The 19,408-nt window shown below is 41.1% G+C and overlaps 1 protein-coding gene across 1 annotated transcript in view; it reads left to right on the forward strand.

Moving 5' to 3' along the window:
• Nucleotides 1–19,408, forward strand: part of LOC106870415 (uncharacterized) — a 141,363-nt gene that overhangs the window by 85,470 nt on the left and 36,485 nt on the right. Inside the window, exon 10 of the mRNA XM_089352355.1 lies at nt 14,805–15,002. Within this exon, the coding sequence (XP_089208481.1) occupies nt 14,805–15,002 (198 nt within the window). The remainder of the gene's footprint in view (nt 1–14,804; nt 15,003–19,408) is intronic.

The following is a 19,408-nucleotide window of genomic DNA, read 5'->3' on the forward strand; positions in this document are numbered from 1 at the left end:
TATTGTTTATACCTTCATAAATAGCCAAACCGGTGCATAATGGGAAATTACTCCGAAAGTACCATAACTCTGAGATGGGAAAATTGTTTCCATTAATTTTATGTTTACGTTATATAACAATTCCTTTTGCATTTTTGTAGATGTGTGCAATGTTGAAATCAGCTTCAATGTTTTATAACTTGAACCGTCAGTGACCCAACGGGTCACGGGTAATCTAGTATGTATCTTTCAATACATCTCAACGCTTCTAAAACAAACTTTGTTTGCTTACTTTCATCGTAAGATGAATTTAACGTTAGCGTCTTACATCCTACATCCTACATCATCCTGACCACCAATGGCATGAGCTTTCTTCAAACTGTTGTTCTGTGGCCCACAGGTGCGTGTTAAAAGTAGCTCTATCGACCTTAACCATTCCCGTCACAGTCACCCACCTTTTGAGACATTCAATGGATGAGAGAACATCTTTCTCCTCTTCATCTTTTATAAGTGAATTTAGACAAGTTGGTGCAGGTTAGACCGAGGAGGACAATGTATGTCTTAATCCTTTCAGTCTCGTACACAACCACTGGATAGTTGTGTTATAGCCACTGGATAGGGAAAAACTAAAGCCACTCAGGCTTAAATAAAGCTGGATAGGTGGTAGAGTAATCTTACGATAGCCTGATCTGTCCAATATGCGACATCAGTTGGACATAATTCTACGAGACAGCAATGCTCAGTTGGTTCTCGGGCAGTTTCCTGCATCTCGGACATTCCCGTCTGACGGCACTGTTGAGCATGTAGAGTTTATCTTGAGCTACTGTAGAGTAGTGCCCCTGCACTGCAAACTTAGGGGTTTCTAGAAGTTCTCCAGAATAGATATATTATCCTTACGCCAAAGACAACTGCCTTCTCCCGGTTTAGTTGTTCGCTCTACAGGTGTACGCTGAGCGGCAGACCAATTCAGTCAGGCCTTACTTGCCACTTTTACTTAGATGTTGGAAAATTTACTGGTGAGCAGTATCTTCTTCTCTGTCCTTATCGTTGTCTCTACGTGGTACTTGAAGAAATTGATGAACATTTGACCGAAGAGAAAAATATCTGTTATCATTTCTTTTAATATTGTCCACTATACAAATCCTTTCTCTATAGTCACCAAGTAGAAGAAAACTGCTTGTCAATCATAGCCAGAGGAAGACAGAGGAACGATCACTGTCCTAGATGTTACGGTAACTGTTTGGCACAACTGTACAAATCACAAATGCTCGGACACTAAACGGTTTTGTCGCTCGTTAAGGCCTGGCTGACGAACTTCTGTGTCTGTAGAATTTATCTCGAATCAGTTATACCTCACCCCGGTAGCACTATAAGGCCTGGGATTTCTGGAAATAGACTGTTTAACCTCGTCGACGTCTAGATTTTCTCCTAGAATGTGTAATAACAATGCTTTCTCACATCGATACTGCACAAATGTTACTGGATAGAGATAATATAGGTTTTTGCAATCATTTTCGTACGTTTGTCATTCAATTTGATAATCGGGTCATTCAAAGTCGCGAAAAAAATTAGCGCCATGAAGTTGGTCATTCAAATTCGTTTTTTGATCATTCAATTTCGCACTTCGGTGAAAGAGTTTAACATTTACACCGTTCAAATTAAAATACCTGTCGAGTGCATTCAAATTAGTAGGAATGCGAGGAAACGTCTTTTCGAGTATTTAAATTCATTTCAGAGCAATCTGTTTAACACTTCGTAAATTCAAATTAGCACGATAGCTGTTTTGATTTTATCTCATGATCATTATCATAATCATGTGTTTTCATTCATTGTTTATACTTTAAGCACTCTATTGTGTCCAACTCTTTTCTATGTATTCTTTTATTTTTGCATAGGTACATGTATTTATTGCTAAAGACTTCATGAAATTGCATTCCAGTCTTTTCAATCTTTTTGAAGAAACTCACAATTACAACAACTGCTCCTTTTCTTTGATTTTGAATACCGTAAATCCTCGAGTATAATCCGCATTTTTTTCTCAAAATTTAAAGGTCAAAATTCCTAGTGCGTACTATATACGAGGTTAAAAATGAAAAATAATTTCTAAGCAATGTCCGAGTCTCTATTTGCTGTCCAGCAATGTTTATTCAGACGCATTTTGTGATGTCGGGCGCGTAAATACCTTAAGCTAAGCCTGAAAGCAATGAAGTCATAAAAGAATCATCCATAACTTGCAGTAAGCAACATTTATTAAAATAAAAGTGTTGTATATCGTCTGCACTGGATGGTACTCAGGATGACATTGTATGGAAAGATGAAATAAATGAAAGTGAATCTTCTGATGTTGACTATGAATCTGACGATGACGGAGATTTACACTACAATGATGTTGACATGTTTACGCAGGAACAAATGGAAGTTATTTGATGCTGAAAGTGACGTTGAATTTGAAGGATATGAATAAATGTTTTTGCTTTTGCTTTTGTAACTGATAGTGATAAATATGTGAAAGGCAATTTACTTAATATTTATTTTTCACTGACGTTATTACTGCTATTTCATTATTTTCTGCAAACAAAGTGCACAAAAAAGCTACACGTTTGCATTATGTTATATATACAATAATAATAAAGGACGTTACCGTATATATGTTTACAAACCAAGGACGTTATATAGACCTCCTTGACTCAAGTTAGAGAAGGGGTGCGTACTACACACAAGGTTTAGGTTTTTCAAAGGAACAGCCCCCTAAAAGTCCCCTGTGTATTATACTCAAGGGCGGACTATACTCGAGGATTTACGGTACTTGATGTTATGACACGTGTTCTTTCCTTGTATGTCTTGTTGGGAAAAGTATATATTTCTTTGATTTTACATTTTTCTTTTATCGAGGAAAGGGTGCAATGTACAGTCTTGATAAGGCAAGTACAGTCTTGATAAGGCAAGTTCGTTTGAGAGGATTTGGCTGTCTATTTCCTGGCGGTCGAGGCATCTCAGGAGGTAGGTCTGGATGTGTCTATACCAACGAACACAATTTTCTGGAGTGATAGCGTCGATGTTATGCCTTGCGACCTATTGTATGACATGTGCTCGCCATTCTTCCATGGTCATGCCGGTTTCTTCTGCAGCTGCCTGGTCACCAACCCTTTGCTGCAACTCAGCTCGAGCGGGGTTCGGCTTGACAGCCGCCTTAAAGGCAGAATGCGCCATTTCCGTACAATTAAGAAACGGCGAGTAGGGAGCCAGGAGTTTCAGACTGATCCGTGTGTCGGCGTCAATTGGGAGCTCGGCACAAACGAGTGGCTGTGCGTTGTCGTAGATCAAGTAGATGGATTCATCCACTAGGAACATGACAATTGCTCGAACTGTTTCCGCCAATTCCTCGAAAGAGTTTCATGTAACATATCGTTCGCAATGAACTGGTGAACCAGGCCGATTTCTCGCGGCTCCGCGAAAGTGACGTTGCAGTTTTTCCAACGCTGATATGGCCTACACGGTAAACAGGAACGCCACGAGGAGCTCGTCCAAAAGACCGCCTCGTCCAAAAGTTGTACCTACATTCAGCAATGAATATTCAATGGCCGACGATTCTCTCTTCCATGAACCAGTGCGCGTACTCATAATGCTTTTCCAGAGTTCTTGGGGCATTTATTGCACCTCAGATGTTTTCGGTCAACTTCATAGTTATCAATATCCCATCTAGAGCCCATGAGATTGCGGACACGGAAACAGGCGGCTTTCTGGGCAGTGCTGCCTCTAAGTCCCTCTTCATCTGTGAAAGGTTTGTGAGTGGGTTGGCATCAATAATCACCTGCAGCCTGGCTCCCATTTCTTCATCAACCTTAATATGGTGGGCTCCTCCTATGGGAAACTTGTGACGCCACCCAGACCATAGGCAGGTCGCTACTATGGATCGGGCAGTACTCCTTTTAATGCAACGTGTGTCTGCCAGATACAGGTAGTTTGATGTCCCTCGAAGGCGTCAACCAGCCTTGCCCTACCTTCGTCCGATATAGGTATGTACCTTTCGCGTGGCTCCAGGATTACAAGTTAATGTAAGAGAAAGGGATATAACATGCAACTGATACCGACCGGTTATGGATGTTGCAATGAAAAAAACTTCGTTTTTTTTATTATCCATACGGAATAACAAAGAGGGTATAGCACACAGTGACTGGGGTCGTACACATATGATAATAAAAATTTACAATTACAATGGAATCGAATGAGACACAAGAACATTTTACATACAAAAACTATACAATGAGGTATTAAAACAGGAAACTCCGACCCCACGAACCCTGTTTCTCTATCGACTCCTAGGTAAGCTTTCTGACGTGTTCACGCTGGGCCTTTCATTCCCAACATGCGTGCTACACGCATCCATCATTTATTGAAAATACTCTCTGACAGGCAGCTCCTTTTGAGGCGAAAGGTGAAAACATTCACTAGCGCGCGGCCGGAGACAAAGCTACCCGTCACAATGCCTTTCATTCTCGACTTCCATATCACCTCTCTCGCAATTACTACTGCTACGAGAAAACAATTCTTACCTTCTTCCATGAGGAACTCAGATGGATCAATTTTTAGGATTGACTCAGACAATAGCTGTACTCTTCTCACACTTGACAATAGGTGTTCTACATAAACTCACACCTCTGACACTCTAGGACACTGCACAATAGCGTGCAGGACAGTTTCCACGTCCCGCTCGCATGGCACAGGGTGGCCGTGTCTGGTGGGATTATCCCGAACGGGTAGGGCTCCTTTGTAACACTGTCAGGCCAAAGACTTTTGGAAGTTATCCAGTGTCTTCGTCCCGAATGTCCTTCGGAACAGGCTGTCTAACTGATTATCATCGAGACCCAGGGTCCTTCCCAGGGCATCATCATTTCCTACCTCTACCAACCTACTATAGTGAGCCGCGGTGATACCGAAACTGCTGGCGTTGCCCGAGTTGCTGAACTGGAGAAGAGCCTTGTGGAACTCCATAAACCAGGTACCCAACCTCGATCTTCGACGAAACCAGTTTTCTCAACCACCAAAACTAGTAAAGTTGGGGAACATCCGTCTAGCGAGCGGAGACCACTCCCGTTCACCATTCAGGTTGACCCAAAGATGCCTCAACCTCAGCTCACGCTTGCGCATCAACAGCCAAGGCATCCCTAACCCACCCTTTCACGGCTTTTAACAGCAAATAGAACGTTTTACAAGTGGAGTGGAGTTCTTCCACTAAAAAAAGAAACGGAAGATTAGCCTCTCCAACTTGCTCGACCACGAATCTAGACAAGGAACGACGGTAAGACGGTAAACGATGACCGATGCGATAAATACATTGGTCACCTCCGCTCTCCCTTTCAAGGATAGCCACCGCTAAGACCAGGCCTTGACTATGTGGATCACCTTGCCCGATACCTCGGACCAGTTCTTTTCTATCTGGAGATCTGGACCAAACCAAATTCCTAGCAACTTAACCGGGCCCTCCGTCCAGCGTCCTACGACACTATTCGAAGGCATCGACTTGCCCCTCCAGGTGCCGAGTTGCAAGCCGACCGACTTTTCCCGGTTAATTTTTGCTCCTGTCACCGTCTCGTAAACCTTAATAGTTTCGCCTACTTTCTGTAGGTGTTCCATCTTGGTCACGATGATAGTGATGTCATCCGCGTACGCTGTAACCGATCCTCCACCTCCTGGATTCGTCGGGATACCACTCAGCTTTCGCAGTAATGGCTCGATGGCCATCATGTACAAAAGCGGGGAGAGTGGACACCCTTGGCGAACCGACCGTTTGATGCCGAACGGCTTCGAGAAAAAGCCGTTCACCCGAACTATCGAATCGATATTGTCGTACAACTGTATGATCCACCTGAGGAAACCAAGACCTGTTCCGAACCGCACAAGCACGTAAAACAGGTAACGATGGTCTACCCTATCAAATGCTTTAGCTTAATCTAAATGGACCAGTGCCCCACCTTTGCTAGAATTATTACCATACCCTTCTACGGTGTAGCGTATAAGATGAAGATTATCCTGGATGGTTCTGCCAAGTACCGCACAGGTTTGTGCCTCCCCGATCAGGCTATCTGCGACACGCGTCACTCTTTTTGTTAGCACCTTGGCCAAAATATTCACCTCTGCGTTCAGCAGAGTGATGGGCCTAAAGTTATCTATATTATCCCCCTTGTCCGGGTCCTTCCTGACCAGCGTTACAACTCCCTGGCACACAGCTCTGGGAATTAACCCATTCTGTAAACGCTAGCCAGTACGTACCCGAACAAGTCTGGCATACTTTTATGTAGCTCGTACGGTAGACCGAGTCTCGGCGCCTTACTACCGCCGCAGTCTGCTATGGCACCAATCACTTACTCAGGTGTGACCGACCCTTCACAGCTCTCCGCCCCGAGAGGCGCGGCAACCCGGCGAGAAAGTCCGTAAAGTCCGTCCTACTATCCGGTCTATCGCTTCCCCCGAAAAGCTGGGCGAAGTGCCCCTGAAAGGTCCGACACATCTCGGGTTCGTTTATCAACTCACCTTGCGAATTCACCAAAGATCAAATTATGAAATCATTTCCACGTTGAGTTTCCACAACACGTGCCTATCCAGCGTTGATTCCCTCACTCCCCATTGCACGAAATCTAGCTCTGACGATACACCTCATGTGTTTGGCTTCGAGGTCCTGGTTTAACTCCAGTCGCTTCACCTTCACCTGGGATGCGTCGCCAGTCCTCGTAGCTTCCTCTAGGGCCCTAACTATTCCTGTTTTCTTCCTACGCCTTCTAGCCACTAAACCTATACTATATCTAATAGACTCGAATTTAATGTCTCTTTTGAGGGCGTACCACCATTTGTTGTTAATAAAGGAACCGGTCAACGCCCTCTGTATTAATAACTTAATCCGGCTCCTGTACTCCTCAATCGCCAAAAGGGACTTATTGAGTTTCCAGTAGCCGGAACCTTTTCTACATAGCTTATCTAGGTACAGCTTACAAGTGACCTTCTTATGGTCACTGTAACTGACCATGTGATATTGTGGACACGTAACTATATCTTTGTCTAATTTTCTAATAAAAATCCTATCTATGTAAAACCTCGAAAACCCGTCGCTATTTGACCATGTCCACAATGGAGCGGCCAGGAATTCTAATCTATAGAGATCTACTAGCTGAAAGCGACTTAGTTGATCTCGGAAGTCACTGTTAGGTCTCCTATTAGAATTTGAGCCAACACTATCCACGCGTGCATCGAGAATAGCGTTAAAGTCTCCTACGTGATGTGCCTAGAAATTTCTCCAACTCTCGGTAATAATCAGTCTGACTCGAATTAGGTGCATAAACCGCGACCAGCCTGATTTCCTTACCACAACTGAACGTCAGGTCTAAGACGACCAGCCTACCTTCTGGATCAAAAAAAAAATTAACTTTTTCTCTGAAACTCGGTTTCTTTTAAGTAGGACCAACACCCCACCCCGCCCCTCGGCCGGCCTGGAGAAATGAATTCCTCGTAGTCTTTCAGGAGCGGGAGCAGATCCCTAGGCCCTTTTAACCAAGTTTCAGTAGCAACAATAACATCTAAACATTGTGACCTGACGTCATTTAGGAAATGTTTCCAGCTCAACGTCAGGCCACGCACATTTAAACAACCTACGCGAGCAGCCATAAAGTCTTACCTCTTTAGTCGGTGTCTTGAGACGAGGAGAACCCACCTCTTCTCTTTCCGGGGCTCGTAGTGTCGGAGTGATGAGGCCCTCATACATTTCTGGGTTAAAGTCCAACCTGGGAGGGCCAACATCTTTACGAAAGTCATTAGCAAAAATATTATAAGTCTTCCAATTTGTTTTGTAAATTTCAATCCCTTCCTTCTGACTCTCTACTTCCTCAATTTTTTTTCTGCAGAGACAGTTGCTAGGTGGTTCACTAGATTTCTATTCGAGATTCGAACTGCCATATAGCAACTGTCTTCTTTTTTTCTTTTCAGGCTTTCTCGGCTTCTTAATCCACCTCGTCTCTGTTTTCTCTTTGTCTTTTTTAGGGGAGGGTGGTTTCATTTTTCTCTTGTTCTGCATCCCTCCCCTATTTTTCTTTCTGGTATTGGTGTTCTTTCTGCTGATATTGGTGTGTCTTCTACTCCGGCGTCGCTGGTTCAGTTTCTACCACCTCTGTTTCTTCTTTCTTCTTTTCAGCCTCCTTGGGCTTTCAATCTACCCTGAGATGGTCCTTCTTGCCACATTGTAAGCATTGAGGTTGGCGACTCCCTACTGTCACCACCAGACGGGTCTCACCAACCTCGAAGGTCTCAATAATTTCCTCCGGTGTGGTCTGTTCGGCTTGAATTATAATACGCATACTCTGTCCATGCCAATTTCTTGGCTCCATCACGGCAGCGTGCAGGACTGATATTTTATCTTCCAATCCCATCGTCACTGCCGCGACGAACCACTCTGGGTTCACCTCAGGGGGAATATTGCTGATTGTAATCTTCGACGTCCTTCTACCCATATATATGGGCATAAGTACCACATCTTCCGTTCTTAGGGGTTCCACTAAATGGAGTCGGGCTTCTTCCTCCGACTCCATCCTCACCTCTACCGTCGCGTACCTTCTACCTCTTGCTAGGTACTTTATCTTATGCTAAATAGGCCTGAGACACTTCTCAATCTCTGCCTCTAACACATAATCAATTCTCTTATTTTTTTTTTTTACCTTGTTGGTCTTATATATTATGGTTTTTGTCTATATATCTTCGAGAATACTTTTTGGAGGGGTCGCTGTAATTCCGTGCCCCTCCTTTGTCAACATTTGTTTGTGTTTCTCCACATTAGCCAAATGAATCTTTCTAACATGAGCCCCTGCCACTGCGGCAAAGTCTAGCTTTTTCTCTTCTTTCTCTTTCGTCATTAAACTTGGTGTATCAATGTTTTTCCTTGTAGTAGCCGGCATTTTTCTCACTCTCTCCTCGTCTGAATCTAGTATAATTTTTTTTACACAATTCTTTTCAACCTCCTCCTCACTCAAGCACCTCCTTTCATCAACGCTCTGCTTTTCTCCGCTCGCCTTATTGCTTTTCTCCGCTCGCGGAGAAAAACAATAATTGTTTAACAAACGATTAACAATACTATCAACACTTCAACAAGAACCAAACAATTCAAAAATCAACAAAAACGCTCACCTCCAAATAAACTGTCAAGTAAGTACAGACCAAAGAACACAATGTTGCAGTGGAAAAAACTTTCGTAGACCGGAGAGTCACGTAATTTATTTCTTCCTTGTAGCTATAACAACATAATAAAATTTGCACGACAAAATGTTATTTAAATTTGCCATTTTTAACATTCACTTCTTAGAATGTGAGTAAAAAGACACGTAAAATTTGTTCTAAATTGAATGACTTATTCCGAACTCGAATGCTCACGTGCAAATTCGAATGCTCGAAAAGGCGCTACCTCATATTCGGACTAATTTGAAGGCTCTCGACGCGTATTTTAATTTGAATGATAAAAATGCTAAATTCTTTGAGTGAAGTGCGAAATTGAATGATCAAAAAACGAATTTGAATGACTAACTTCATGGCGCTAATTTTTTCGCGACTTTGAATGACCCGATTATCAAATTGAATGACAAACGAACGAAAATGACTGCAAAAACATATATTTATAATGATTCCATCTAATTCCAGTACATAACTAGTACTTATTTTCCAGAACCCGGGAAAAATGAAAAGCAAAGTTAATCTGGGCGGAATGTGAACACGCAACGTAAAGGCATGTGACTAAATTTCCACATAGAGTTTTGACCGTATTTCGACTGATTCTGCCATGCCTTTCCTTTTAACAAAAATGATAATGATAGCTAGAAGTATAGCATTAATGTTAAGACGAGGGGGAGGAGGAGGGTAATAAGATGAGGGTGAGGATGAGGATAATGTTAACGATGAGGATTATTGTTATTATTGTTGGTGTTATTATAGACGTCGCACAGTATACAATATTGTGAAGTTGTTGATTGAAGATTTGTACTGTTTGTCAAGTCACAACAAGGACCTCAGACACAAAGTGCTTTACGCAATATACGTGCAGTTCTAAGTAATGCCGACTTTTGCAATACATGCAGATTGTAGGGTATCTGCAAGGTTTTCAGATGTTCTTTTCAGATTGGGTGGTATTGAACCCACTGCTCCGATGACAATAGGGACAACCTTTATGTTCGACTCTCGTAGCTGCCACATCTTAGCGATCTCAATTATCAAGTTTCCATATTTATCAACTTTTTCTTTTTCTTTCATGATAACATGTTGATCTCCTGGCACTGCTACGTCGATTATTGGGCAGTCTTGTTTGTCCCTTCTAAAGGTTATTATATCCGGCCTTTGGTGCTCTAACATTTTGGAAATCAAAGTCCCAGAGGATTTTTACCTTCCCCTTTTCGTCCATTACCTTTTCTGATGTATGTTGGTACCAATCACCCGTAACCTCATATCCTCATACTATTTACGACATAGTAGCCAATGGAGGTTTTGGGCTACTTAGTCATGTCTACGCTTGTACCCTTTCTGCGCAAGACTTTCACAAGCACTAACAAAGTGAATCAATCTTTCGACACTCTTCCCACACATTCTGCAGAGTTCTGATGCACTTGTATGGTATATATTCTTTTTCACTGAGTTGGTATTCACTGCCTGGTCCTGGGCCGCGATGATTAGGCTTTCAAGTATTCTTTTTTAGGTCACCTTTGTTGAGCCATCTCCATGATGCTTCCTGGTCTTGTAATTCCATGCGGAGTTATTCCTGACCATGTAATTCCATGCGGAGTTACTATTATTATTATTATTATTATTATTATTATTATTTTATGTTTGACTTTTGTTTAGCATTTGTACAAGTTGGATCCAAGTCTTACCCAGAGACCTCAAGAGACAACAAGTTAGAAGTTCATGTAGGTGTTATGCCTAGGGTACCATATATTTGGATTTGTACATAGTGTTGTTCTAGAGAATGTTTAAAAAACCATAAGAAAATTATGTGTTTGTTTTAAAATTTGAGATCACATAGACAGTATTTTACGTAGGATATGGGCAGTTCCCATGAGCACTATTTTTTGAACTTCAGCCATTTTGGGGTTTCCTGGTATCTGAGCTAGGTAGTAATCAGCCCGTTTCGCTGTCATTCCCAGGGCACCTATGACAATAGGTATTGTTTTCGTCTTCAGATTCCACATTTTGCTAATTTCTATTTCAAGATCTTTATATTTGCTCAGATTTTGGTAGGTCTTGACAGATACGTTTATATCGATTGGGACAGTCATATCAATGAGGAGGCATGATTTTTGTCTGAAGTCTTTCAGTATGATGTTTGGCCTGTTTGCATCTATCTTTCTGTCAGTTTGAATGGTGAAGTTCCAGAGGAGTGCGATGTGATCATTTTCAAGTACTGGGGGTGGTTTGTGTTCCCACCAGTTTTTATCATGGGGCAAGTCCAGGTTTTTGCATATTACCCAGTGAATATATTGTGCAGCTCTATCATGCCTGTTGAGATACTCTGTAGGCGCAAGCAGACTGCACATGGAGCCAACATGATCGATGGTCTCATTTTGTTGTTGGCATATACGACATAATGGGGAGCTGCCGTTCTTCAATATGTTGGCCTGGTAGTTCTTTGTAGGTAGGCATGGATCTTGGGCTGCTATGATAAACCCCTCTGTTTCTAATTTCAAGCCAGAGGCCATTAGCCATTGATGGGTAAAGGCTTTGTCAACAACTGCATTATTCGCTCTCTTTGGGTATTTGCCATTAAGAGGTTTTCCATGTCATTTATCAGTCATAATATCTAAGGCAGCAATTTTAGCACGGGTTTTCAAGCGCTTAGCTTTTTCTGCGGGTGTTTCTAGTACGTCTAATTCTTGAATTTGTTGTAATTGGAATTCACTTAGATATTCCTTTGCCTGTTTTGTTACTGAGTAAGATGCTTTCTTGCTTTCATGTTTTGAGACTAGTTTTAGCATCCAGTCCTCAGAGTTTTTCAGATATGTGTCTAGACCAATTGTGGCTACCTTCATTGTTAATGCCAGCTGTAGAAGTCCACGGACTCCCTCTTTTCTTGGCAGATAAAAACGTTCTATATCTGCCTTAGGGTGGTGCATTCTATGCATTGTCAACAGTTTTCAATAATTCAACAGCATATTTCAATAATTAACCAGTTAACGATATTGAAACTGTAAGTCATGACTGGTATGGCTAGAGCATTGATCGCTTCGATCCTGTTTCTTGCGTTCAGCTCTGTCTTCAGTATTGCTCTCACCCTGCGATAGCTTTCTCTTCTGATCCTTTCCCTCATCATTGAATGCTTGATATTGACCCCTTCAATTACCCCTAGGTATTTGTAGCTCTCCGCTGGTTCTAACGCTTTTATGACATTTTGCTGGTCAAGGTTCACATTAGATGTTTTTTGTCATTTTTCCTTTGATAAAGGTAGCTTTTGCACATTTATCGAGACCAAATTGCATGCTGATGTCATCACTGAATTGTTTAACAATCGCTAGTAGGCCTTTGAGTAGTTGGTCATTTTTTGCAAAGAGCTTTAAATCATCCATGTAAATGAGATGATTTATATCTTTATCAAATATTTTATAACCATACTGTGCATCATTGAGCAATTTTGAGAGAGGTATTAAGGCTAGACAGAAGAGGAGTGGTGATAGTGAGTCACCCTGGAAAATGCTACATGAAATTCTTACATCTCCAGCATTTAGAGATTCATTGTCATTGTTCAACGTCAGTGTAGTTCTCCATGATCTCATACTTACAGATAAAAAGTTTCGCAGAGTAGGAGCTATTTTATACATTTCCAGACATTTCCTAATCCAGATATGTGGTAGGCTATCAAAGGCCTTTTCATAGTCTATCCAGGCTATTGACAAGTTTTTGTGTCGCTTGTGACAATCTTCTAAGATCATCTTATTGATGAGTAGCTGATCTTTACAACCATAAGATCCACGTTTACATCCCTTTTGCTCATTAGGGAATAGGCTACTTTCTATCAAAAACTATAGGTATACTCAGTTAGGACGGATGTTAGCGTCTTATGCATTGTTGTTAAGCAGGTTATGGGTCGATAATTTTTGGGTTCATTTGTTTCTTCATTTTTAGGAAGTAGGAATGTTAAACCATTAACTAGCCAAGAGGGGATCATACTAGGAAGCTGCAAAACATCGTTGTAAAGTTTTGTTACCAGTTCATGGCTCTCTGAGAAGGTATTCAACCAGAAGTTAGGAATTTTATCCTTTCCTGGAGACTTCCATTTGCTTGACCTCCTGAGAGCAGATCTTATATCTTCTACCTTGACCCCCTCCCACTTTTGCTCCTCAAAGGAGTAGATATTCTGTAGATGTTCTATCAATCCAAGGGGCCTTTTCATTGTGTGTTTTATTTTCTGCCCAGATTTTATTCCAAAATTCCTGCACTTCTTCTTTTGATGGGACAGACTTTATTGTTACTGGTGTTTTCCCTATGTTCCTGTAGAAATTTTTGGGGTTATTTTTGAACATGTTATTATCTCTGAAGAATCTAACACGCTTTTCACACCTTGCTATACGGGCAGCTTTAGCACATACCTTTTGCTTGATGGTTTCTATGGTGGCATCAATGTCAACTATGGTTTTCATATTATATTTTTTCTTTAGTTTTTGGGTCTTTGTAGGTTTGATACTGTTGTCAAATTTAAGGTTTTTCAAACATTCTATGTCAGATCTAAGTAGCTTAATTTGGTGTTGAATGCGCTCTTGCCAAGAAGGGTTTTTGTGGGAGTGTTGTCGTTTTCTAATCTTTTCACCACATAGAACCGTTGAGATTTTTGCGGATGCATAGTACAGGTGGTTGAGATCTGTAATATCAACATCATTGGCTGAAAGTATATCCTTAAGTGCAAGGATATACTTTCAGGTTTTGGTTAGAATTGCGAATTTTTGGGAGAGTGTCGCTATTATTATTATTATCATTATTATTATTAATGCGGCAGCTGGCAGAATCGTTAGCACGCCGGGCGAAATGCTTAGCGGTATTTCGTCTGTCTTTACGTTCTGAGTTCAAATTCCGCCGAGGTCGACTTTGCCTTTCATCCTTTCGGGGTTGATAAATTAAGTACCAGTTGTGTACTGGGGACGATCAAACGGACTGGCTCCCACCCATCAAATTTCAGGTCTTGTGCCCATAGTTAAAAAGATTATTATTATTATTATTATTATTATTATTATATGCCCTGATGCAATACCAAGCAGTGGCTCTCATGGCTTCTGATCTTAATTGATTGGAAGTGTTATCATGTACATTGTTTTGTCTTGGTATAAAAGATGGGCTACAGCAAATATTCTGCTCAATACCACAGATTTGCTTATCAGTTGTTTGACCTTAACCAGTAGAGCATGTCCCTTTGTGGCTGGCGATATGTGCATCTCTGATCACAAGCAGAAGTAGTAGAGGCGTATCATAGCCATGTGTTGAGAGGAATTCTTTGGGGTTTGGATAATTCACCTTTGGAAACATGGGTGTTTCGTTCAGCATCCTTAAAGAACGCTTATTCAGGGACCTTTTGAGCGGCATGGGCTACTTGACCTGAAGAAAATTCTAACTGGGCCCCACCTGCAAGGTCATGCGCTGTTTATCTTGATATGAGATCACAATGTCGCGCACATATGGTTGTGATGCATGTGCCTGGTGTACCCTTATCAGACGGGTAGTCATGATGGGTATACTGGGCTTCGTATATTTTACCCCAGTGTATTATTATTATTATCATCATCATCATCATCATTATTATATTATTACTATTATTATTTTAGGAGTACGTATGGTGTCTAAGCTCGATCATCATGTGGCTAGTAAACCCTGGTTTCTTGACAAAGTACTCAGCACCTATACTCAGGGAGTACCGTGCCGTTCTACACTCCTGCGTGAAGTGAAAAATATTACTGCAAAACCAGATGAGATTGAAGTGGAATTGTGTGATACGACCTGTCACCGGCGCTGGATTTACTCTGGTAAGGCTGTACATTGTTGTCGGATAAGGAAGAGTTGTAGTAGACTGGGTGTTTAAGATCTGGATGGTAGGCCCAATACCTCGCACCTGATAAAGAATAATGGGTTTTGCATGCAAATCTCTGGCGGAAAAATATCTTCACATTTATTTCTTGCATTCCATCCGATTCACACTAGGTAAATCTCCTAAAAAAAATTTCTTTTCCAACTCACCAGGTTCACTACCACGGATCATACTTGTCAGGTGCTAATGCTCTTCGATCGCTCAAAACCATCATGGCGAAATAAATGCTTTTCATAAGCAATACGAAAAGGCGATGGATTCGTGGTAGCGGATAACGTTTTTTTTTTTTTCTTACTTGTAATTGATGACGGACGATGCGAAGAAGAAAAAACAAAGAATAAAAAGTACTTGTATTATAGTTCCATTGGATATTTAATGTTGGAATTGAATTATACTCCAAGTACTTTTTTTTCTTTGTTTTTTCTTCTACGCATTGCTCTCATTTCTTACTGAAAATTTCCTCAGATAGATGTAATAATCCATTCTTCTACTATTACCGTCTCCGATGAAGGGATACATTGAATTTTTCCCTGAAACAGCTGTAAGACATTCTACATAAAATATAAAATATAAATTTATTTATGCTATTAGTCTCTTTATCTCATTCTTATATATATATATATATATATATATATATATATATATATATATATATATATATATATATATATATATTGGCTAAACTGGCAATATGACCATCCCCAAGTACAACAACATATATATATATATATATATATATATATATATATATATATATATATATATATATATATATATATATATATATATATATATATATATATATATATATATATATATATATATATATATATATATATATATATATATATATATATATATATATATATATATATATATATATATATATATATATATATATATATATATATATATATATATATATATATATATATATATATATATATATAGGCGTAGGAGTGGCTGTGTGGTAAGTAGCTTGCTTACCAACCACATGGTTCCGGGTTCAGTCCCACTGCGTGGCACCTTGGGCAAGTGTCTTCTACTATAGCCTCGGGCCGACCAAAGCCTTGTGAGTGGATTTGGTAGACGGAAACTGAAAGAAGCCCGTCGTATATATATATATATATGTATGTATGTGTGTGTATATGTTTGCGTGTCTGTGTTTGTCCCCCCCCCCCAACATCGCTTGACAACCGATGCTGGTGTGTTTACGTCCCCGTAACTTAGTGGGGCGAAGAATTTCGTCTAGCGAGAGGCCTACCGTTGGAACAGAAATGTCTGTTTTTCCTGTTGAAGCGAAGAATTGCATGTTGTCTGGCGAGGAGCCAACTACGAGCAAAGAAATATATTCCCCGAAAATGTAATTTTTGATTCTCCCGTTGCAAAATGTATGAGTTATTTGGAGATGTGTCTGAAAGCTCGTCAGAACTTTCACTAGAAGAACACCCGAATTGGCCAAAAAACAAAAGTATTGTGTCCAAAAGAACAATTGAAGCACCTAGCATCCAAACTGAACAACCAAAAAAAGAAAAAACAGTTTTGCGTTGGCAGCTGGGAGTGGAACCCTACTGCTTTCGATGAATAAGTGTGATTTTATGAAATACAGTGAAATGATGCAAATAAATGATAACGTGGTTAAAATACAACCACCGGAGAAATTACTACTAGAAGAAAAACAGAAAACAATAATATTTAAAACTTACTGTTTGCAAAAAAGAAAAATTGAGAGAATTACAGAAGAGAAGATAGAGAAGTGCCTGAAACCAATCTGGAGCGACGTAGTTTATCTGACAAGAGGCAGGAAATTTGGTTCGGTGGAAGTGAGGTTTACCAACAAAGAAATAGTACAAAAACATTCAGTAGAAACGCTGAAAACGGATGACGTGGCGCTCATCCCCACCTATATGGGGATGAGAACGTCCAGAATTAAAATCACAAGGATCCCACCGGAAGTGGATCCTATGTGGTTGGTGGCGACTGTCCTAATCAAACAGGAAGAGAAAATTACCCTCCGCCAGGCTGCCGCTACCGAAAACGCTAACTGGACTGGTCAAACAGTAAGTCTCTTCATCCAGGCTGACCCTAAAATAATTGAAGTAATTCCCGAGACAATTGAGATAGGGGAGGAGACCCTCGTGGTGTTTGTTGAGGGCCGAAAACCCTGATGCTTTTTGTGCGGCTAATTAGGCCACATTCGAAGGAACTGCAAGGAAAATGAGGAAGAGGCGGAAGAGGAGAAAGAAGAAAAGAGGAAGAAGGAGAAAAAGATGAGAAGGAAACAACAAACAAAAGAAAAACACAATCAGCAACTCAACCGAGAGCGGCGACTACTACAGAACAACAACCAAAAAAGACTGCCAGAAGAGAAAAAGAGGAAAAAGGCATAATAGCCGTATACACTAAAGATACTGAGATAATGAGAGACATTCAATTAATTAAGACTGCAAAAAAAAAAAGAAAATAGATAACCTTTCGGAGAAATATAACAATTATGACGTGTATGAAGTCTCAAATAAGACTCATAGAATTTTACTAAACAAATACCGTAAGACAGTATCATCAATGAGATTGGGCTTTAATATGTCTATATTTCATGGATTACCAGCCCCGATCCCACAAGAAAAGGAAAAGGTGGAGACCCCTGCTCCACCTGATAATTCTGTGTCGGTAATGAGACGAGAATTTAAATCTATTTCCCAAGACCTGCCATCTCCGACCCTGTATCAAGAAAAGGTGGAGGGTCCCTCTCCACTGGACAGCCCTGATTAACAGGTAAGTCATGTCTATTCAAAATGGTTGTATAAATGTTCGTGGCCTGATGTCTAGCTGGAAGCAAGGACGCTTCCTAAATGACATCAGGTCAAGAAAATTGGATGTGATTATTGCAACGGAAACCCGGGTAAAGGGGCCAAGAGATCTGTCCCCCCACTCCTGAACGGCTATGAGAAATACGTGTCTCCGAGTCGGACGGAAGGTGGGGGGGGATGTTGGTCCTACTAAAAAGAAACCGGGTAGCCGAGAAAAAGTTGTTTTTTTTCTGATCCAGAAGGCAGGCTGGTCGTTCTCGGCCTGACATTCAGTTGTGGCAAGATAATCAGGCTAGTTGCTATTTATGCACCCAACATTATGGGCCCGCAAAGTGAATATTTTCGTGACCTGGGCAAGTTCCTGACGACGTCGCATTCACTAGTATTGTTAGGAGACTTTAACACAATATATGACGCACACATAGATTGTGTTGGCTCGAACATGAACAGAAAATGTAACCCAGGCTTACGGGATCTGCTAAGTAACTATCAGTTAGCAGATCCATATAGGTTGGAACACCCGAACACTCCACAGTGGACGTGGTCAAATAGCGACGGGTCTTCCTGAACATATCTAGATAGGATTTATTTTAATTAGAGAAGCAGATAAGTCCATAGCTAAATGTCCACAGTTTTTTCTAGTCAGCTACAGTGACCACAAGATGATTACCTGTAAACTGACAATAGATAAGTTACATAGTCAGGGATCTGGCTACTGGAAACTCAAAACGTCCCTTGTGGTGATTAAGGAATACAGAAAGCGGATCAAGATGTTAATACAGAGGACATTGACAGGTACCATCATTAATAACAAATGGTGGTACGCCCTAAAAAGAGCCATCAAATATGAGTCTATTGCGTTTAGCATAAGTTTAGCTAAGAAGATATGGTTTAGTTAAAGAACTAGAAGAATCCTGGAGGACTGGCAATGCGGACCAAGCGAAGGTGAAAAGACTGGAGTTAAACCAGCATCTTGATACCCAACACATGGGAAGTATTGCAAGACCGCTGGATGGGCCCGAGTGGTGGAAGCTCGGCAAGGAAATAGTTCCATTATACGGTCTTTGACGAATCATGATGACGTCTTGGTAAGCGAACCCGAGAAAATGTGTGAGGCCTTTCGGAAGTACTTCACCCAGCTGTTCGGGGGTGACAGCGATCCTGGTGGTGGGAGAACCCTCGAGGACTTTCTTGCTGGTCTGCCGTGTCTCTCGAGGTCGGATGCGGAGTCTTGCTAAAGGCCAATCACGCCTGGGGAGGTGATAGAGGCTTTGGCCGACTGTAAAGCGGGTAGGTCGCCGGAACTTGATGGTCTTCCGTACGAACTGTATAAATGTATGCCAGACTTGTTCGGGCATTTACTGGCTGACGTTTATGCGAACTGGCAACAAAATGGGTTTATCCCCAGATCTGTGCACCGGGGAGTAGTGACTTAGGTCAGAAAGGACCCGGACAAGGGGGACGTAAAAGAGAATTTCAGGCCCATCACTCTGTTAAACGCAGAAGGGAAAATTTTGGCCAAGGTCTTAGCGAA

Source organism: Octopus bimaculoides, chromosome 5 (genome assembly GCF_046866305.1).
Source record: "Octopus bimaculoides isolate indiv1 chromosome 5, ASM4686630v1, whole genome shotgun sequence".
NCBI lineage: Eukaryota > Metazoa > Mollusca > Cephalopoda > Octopoda > Octopodidae > Octopus > Octopus bimaculoides.